Source organism: Rhincodon typus, chromosome 11 (genome assembly GCF_021869965.1).
Source record: "Rhincodon typus isolate 14 chromosome 11, sRhiTyp1.1, whole genome shotgun sequence".
Taxonomy (NCBI): domain Eukaryota; kingdom Metazoa; phylum Chordata; class Chondrichthyes; order Orectolobiformes; family Rhincodontidae; genus Rhincodon; species Rhincodon typus.
Window position 1 is genome coordinate 26,314,984 of NC_063342.1, and position 6,000 is coordinate 26,320,983.

Sequence of the window (6,000 nt, forward strand, 5' to 3'; positions counted from 1 at the left end):
CATCTAAATTATCCAGGGAGATACTCAAACCCCATGACTATTTTTTGAAAGTGGTGAGTAAGTTTCAAATTATCTGTCTCTTATGTGTTTTAGACAGATCCAAGGAAATGAGTCAAGATCCACCTGAGCAGAACATCGAGAGGAAAAGGAAGAAAGGAGATGAACCTGGACAGCATGTCACAGTAAAGAAAAGTAAAAAGGTGATTAAAGAAGATTGATACAGGGGTCCTGTGTGTGTTGTATTATATCTTTGTGTTAAGTCTTATTTGATAATGATTTATTCTCTGATTGTAGGGAAGGGTCCAGCATCAGAATATTTATCTTAGCCAGCCCTTCCCATGAAGCAAAACTGTTATAATTTGTGTAAATCCAGCAGCCTGACTGTATATTCTGACAATATGCAAATTGTTAATAAATCCACAGTTACATGCTTACATGAGGTGATTAGAATTAAAAATTAAGTAAGATATGCCAGTAAACTCAAATTATCCATGGATGGCCACGGAGTTATGTGATCCAACACTATCATTAGAATTCTTGCTACAAAGCTTTTCATTTCCTGTCAAGAGAAAATAACACAAACCCATAAAACGTTGTTTGTGCTCCTTAGAATGAGAATTACATCACAGTAAAATGATAACTTATCAAACAAGGAAACTTTATGCAACTGGTTAATTCTACATTCCTTTTTGCAAGGATAAAATTCATATTTGAATTTTTTGACAGATGAGATCATAATACGTTGCCTTTTTCTTATCATTGTCTGGTTACCATTGGAATAGTGGCATTATTACATAAAACTATGATTTGCAAATTAAGAATGGATTACAGGAGACGGTATTAGTGACATTATACAACAACTTAGTTTGTCACCGCATAATTGTAAAGTAGCATTCAATTTGGTTTGTGCAGATGTATCCATAACTTCAGGGATTTCAGACTATAACTTATGATCTGCTTACAATTATTGCTGCTGTTCTTGAGGTAGCATTTATGTGGGATGAGAATTTTAAGAATAATCTGGTTATAAGATGAGTCAGTGATATAGTTGGGACTTTGTGACATGAAGCTGCAGCATAAATACAGGTTCATTTTTTCATTGGCTGACCTCAAGCGCTAGCAAACTCAACATGCACAACTTGGAAATTAAACTGTGTCTGGATATACGATCTGGTAAAATACCTTCTGAAGCCATTTATGTAAGATAAATGCAGAAAATGCTTGAAATACTCAGCAGGCTTGACAGTAAGGAGAGAAAAACCAGTTAACATTTTGTGAAAGTTCGCGACCTGAAACATCAGCCCAATTCCTCCTCTCTCCGTATAAGATATTAAAGATACGCACAGGTGCCATTGGAAGTCTAAAAGTAACGCCTCTGTGGAGATTGCTCAGTAGCTTTGAACTTCCTGTGGACAGTTGCCCAGGACCCTGTGCAAATATCTCTGATTCTGCTAGAGTCAAAGAGCTGGGAGAGATCTGGCTTACTTTCTTGTTAGACAGACTAGAAACATGTGTAACTCTTAAGGCCATAAGATGTAAGAGTAGAAGTGGGCCATTGAGCCCATTGAGTTTGCTCCACCATTCAATGAAATTGTGACTAATCTGATAATCCTCCACTCCACTTTGCTGCCTTGTGGGAATTGGGGGCAGCAGGCCTCAATCGCCACTCTTCACCCACCAACTGGCTAAAATTATGGGTGAGGCAGGGCCGGGGATTTATCAGCAAGGAAATACAGCTCATAATTTTGTTGACGTTAAGATTATTCTCAAGAGTCTGTGCATTCATTTTGATGACTGTTTGAACAGCTGGTATGCTCTGGATGCTCAGAGGCATTACCCCGTGACAATATTTGGGTGAATCTTTGGCTTGTTCAGGCTGTTGTTGAAAGTTTAATTATTGTATTTGTTTTTACTGTCCAGCTAACAGAATATTTTGTAGACCCAGAAGTTGAGGAAAAAATTGAAACATGTCTGCCCAAGAAGAGGAAGCGAAGAAAGGTAATTCAGAGCAGATTGAAAATATGAAGAAAAATTACTCAAATGTCAACATCTATAAATGGAATAAAGTTCCAAGATACCTACCTCCTATTTAGTGAAATGCCATCTCACTTTGAATCTGAAATCTCAACAACTCTTCCTAGCAACCATGCTTACCAACATTATTCAAGTCTCCTTTTCATTGAGTGTCATTCATTTTTATTTCAAAATTACTTTGTGTTGGCACCTTTAAAATATCCACCTGTACAATGCTCCATTTAATCTTCTATTTTCTCTCTCCGATCCTCAAATACCATACACTCAGGTCACCCAACTTCTTGCCTATCCCCAAAACTCATTGTGAGAATTCATTTCCTGCACACAGCATCCAAATCAAAACCACCATGGGCCAAGTTCTAAATTACTCCTTACAGGACTGTTACCATGATGTGTTCATCCTTTTTGACTCCTTTGCACTGTTATATGCAGTCAACTACACCCTTCTCTCCCATTATTTTTATTCTGTTTTCCAGCTTGATGAGATTGCACCAACATGGTTCAACAAATTATGACTGTCTGAGACCAGCCTGTGCAATCCTCTTCCTATGCTTATGGTCACCTTTGGAATCATTGTTCTCTCCTCTTTCTTGTCCTTATGCTGCCTATGAAAGTTGTTGTCTACAAGCATGGAGATGTATTTTTCCCATATCTGTGTGCATAGCAAGCAGCTCTAACTTTTAATTAATGATATTTACTTTAAGACCACCTCCCCATTGTCGGACTGCAGTCACGAATGTGTCAAAATGATTTTGAACTGAACATCAGGAGGACTAAATCCTTTATTTTTGTTTCCTACTATAAACCTACTCACTTGCCATTAAATCCATCTTCTTTCCGAACTGTTCTTCCACACAATTTTGCCGGTTTCTCACTCCTCGTATCTGACAATATTACTCCAGATTTAGAGTCACGGCGTCATAGAGATATACAGCATGGAAACAGACCCTACAGTTCAACTCATCTATGCCAACCAGATATCCTAAAAATCTAGACCCATTTGCCAGCATTTGGCCCTTATCCCCTAAACCGTTCCTGTTCACATACCCATCCAGATGCCTTTTAAATGTTGTAATTGTATCAGCCTCCACCACGTCTTCTGGCAGTTCATTCCATACACACACCACCCTTTGCGTGAAAAAGTTGTCCCTTAGGTCCCTTTTAAATCTTTCCCCTCTCACCTTAAAATTATGCCCTCCAGTTTTGGACTCCCCCATCCCAGGGTAAAGGCCTTGTCTATTTGCCCTATCCATGCCCCTCATGATTTTATAAACCTCGATAAGGTCACCCCTCAGCCTCTCACACTCAAGGGAAAATAGCCCCAGTCTATTCAGTCTCACCCTATAGCTTAACCCTCCAACCCTGGCAACACCCTTGTAATTCTTTTCTGAACCCTTTCAAGTTTCACAACATCCTTCCTATATCAGGGAGACTAGAATTGCATGCAGTCTTACAACAGGAGCCTAACCAATGTCCTGTACAGCAACAACATGACTTCCCAACTCCTATGCTCAATGCACTGACCAGCAAAGGCAAGCATAACAATTAGACAGCTCAAAGATGGATCTGCCCAGCCAAGAAATTTACTTGCCCTTTTCTAATGCTGGCAAAATAGCTTTGTGGCTTGTAATCATCTCTTTGTGAGGCCAACAACTTTGTTGGCAAATTAGTGGTCGTATGTGTGTGTATTTTCTTAAATTTTGCTCTGAACCTATTAACCTGAACCCATCCTATTTGTAAATATAGAAGATCTCTGACATTCTGCTAAGCTCAACTCCAAAACCTGCTGCCCCAGCTGATTTACAGAATATGATCGCTCAATATTTCAAAAATGACCGGTCTATAATAGAACTCGAGGAACTGAAACTGCCAGGTATGGAACTAATGTTCTCAAATGTACAGTAAGACTTACAATTTTTGAAGACTACAGTATTATTTCTCTTTAAACTTTCTTTGATCTAGTCAGGGTGCATTTGAAATGCTGTGTGAATGCAATGCATTCTCCTGATTTATTTCTAATTTCAGACACTGAAAATATGGAATGTAGTTTGTTAAACATGCATACAATTCAATGATAACACACTGTTAGACCAGTATAATTTTACACCAGTTTGTTGTGTTATTTTTCAGATTCTTGCTTTCTTCAGAGCAATGACCTCACTCACACCCTGTCCTCCTATCTGAAGCAGGGTAAGGAGCTTACATACAGCACTGCAGTTACGTCACAAGTTTGGTCATGAAGAAAGACAATTCTTTTGCACATCTCTCTACTTGTAATTCAGTTGGAGAAAATGTTGACTGACAGAATGAATAGAATCTATTTGGACTGAGTAAAACATTAACTTTAAATTATTTATGACATACCAGAGGGTACAGTAGCCAGTATTTTGAGGTAGTGTTACTTGCATTCCAGAGATTGTAAATGCAGATCTCACCTTGGTAAACTATGAAATTGGATTCATTAAACCAGATAATTAGGAAGCAGTACAAAATGGATTGCTGTAAAAGCCCAGCAAATTTAACTATGTCCTTCTGGGAAAGAGGCTTGTTGCCCTATCTGCTTAGACTTGCATATGACAGTAGACCCATATTGTTCATGCCAGGATTGGAACTAAATACTGTCTCAAATCTCGCAAAAATGAACTTCAAAATATGCCTGAAGAAAGGCTGCCTGAAATCTGAAGTGAAAGTTGATAACATTGGGAATATTCAGCAGGTTGTTGCATCTTTGGAGACAGACAGAGGGATAACATTTCAGATAAGTAAATAATTCTAACTCAAATATAAGGAATGCTGGAAAAACTCAGCAGGTCTGGTACTATCTGAGGAGAAAGAAATAGAGTTAATGTTTCGGGTGTCGGATGACTTTTTCAGAGTTTCTCTTGTTCTGAAGAAGAGTCATACTGGACTGAAAGAGTCAATTCTGTTTCCTGTCTCCACAGATCCAATCAGACTTCCTGAGTTTCTCCAGCATTCCCTGCATTTGAGTCAGATTTCCAGCTTTCGCAGTATTTCTCTTTCAAATAGTTCTGACAGTTTATCAAGTTTGTGAAGTTTTACTTCAGTCATTTGGTTGTGAAAACAAAATCAGCTATATAACAAAAATCCAGTAATTTCACTATATATGAAAAGAAACATTACTTTACCACAATTTATAATCAAATACAGTGTTTTTATTGAACACAAGGCTCAACTTCAAGTTTGAACTATCAAATTAAATTCCATTTTGAATTTCACACTGTGTCCATAGATATTTGCTGGAATCTATTTTGTGCAGATAATGGAATAACAAAGGGTGCAGTTATATCACATCTTCTGACAATGCAAAGCAGTTTCATATGTGTAATGTGAAAAAGAGCCATAAAGCACAGATTGCCAGCTCCAATCTAATCCTGGTTTCTCAAAAGTTCACAGCATGAAGTCATGTCCGGCCTAGTGCAAAGCCACTTTTAAAAATGATCAAAAAGTGACATTTTTATTACTCGATATCTTGGAAAGTTTTGAAACACTGTTTTCAGATGAGTTAATGTTAGGTCAAAGCAGATGTTCCAGCCTGTGTCCTCTTTATGTTGAAACAGTGAGGGAGCAGAACTCTGCACAAGCATTGAAAGATCCGTCAGTTCTTCTCTCGATGCCAGTCAAACTGAGGTCATTCTCAACTCGGTAGCTGCAGCACAGGCACAGCTCCATCTGACAGTATTGAACTGATTTGCAATGAACTTTTTTAGTAGTCACAAATCATTCTTTTACAAGGCTATGTAGAAAATAGAAAATCAAATTCCTCTTCATGGCATCCTTTCCATGTTTACTGATGCTCTGTTTTGGTTTAAGAGAGTATTTTGTGGAATTTTAAGCCAGAGGATAATTATTGTCTTGCGAAGAATAATGTTCTAATATAACTCAGTCTTCTTCATCTTTTCTTAAATGTAGTATTACTGTCACAAACAAATATTTATTAAGATCTTC

The 6,000-nt window shown here is 37.9% G+C and overlaps 1 protein-coding gene across 3 annotated transcripts in view; it reads left to right on the forward strand.

Annotated features, from left to right (window-relative positions):
• The window catches only part of cmss1 (cms1 ribosomal small subunit homolog), a 323,921-nt gene that overhangs the window by 298,673 nt on the left and 19,248 nt on the right, over positions 1 to 6,000 (forward strand). For all 3 annotated transcript variants that reach the window (XM_048602496.1, XM_048602495.1, XM_048602494.1), the window contains exons 3-6: positions 94 to 200; positions 1,921 to 1,998; positions 3,781 to 3,907; positions 4,165 to 4,224. In XM_048602496.1, coding sequence (XP_048458453.1) covers positions 94 to 200; positions 1,921 to 1,998; positions 3,781 to 3,907; positions 4,165 to 4,224 — 372 coding nt within the window. The remainder of the gene's footprint in view (positions 1 to 93; positions 201 to 1,920; positions 1,999 to 3,780; positions 3,908 to 4,164; positions 4,225 to 6,000) is intronic.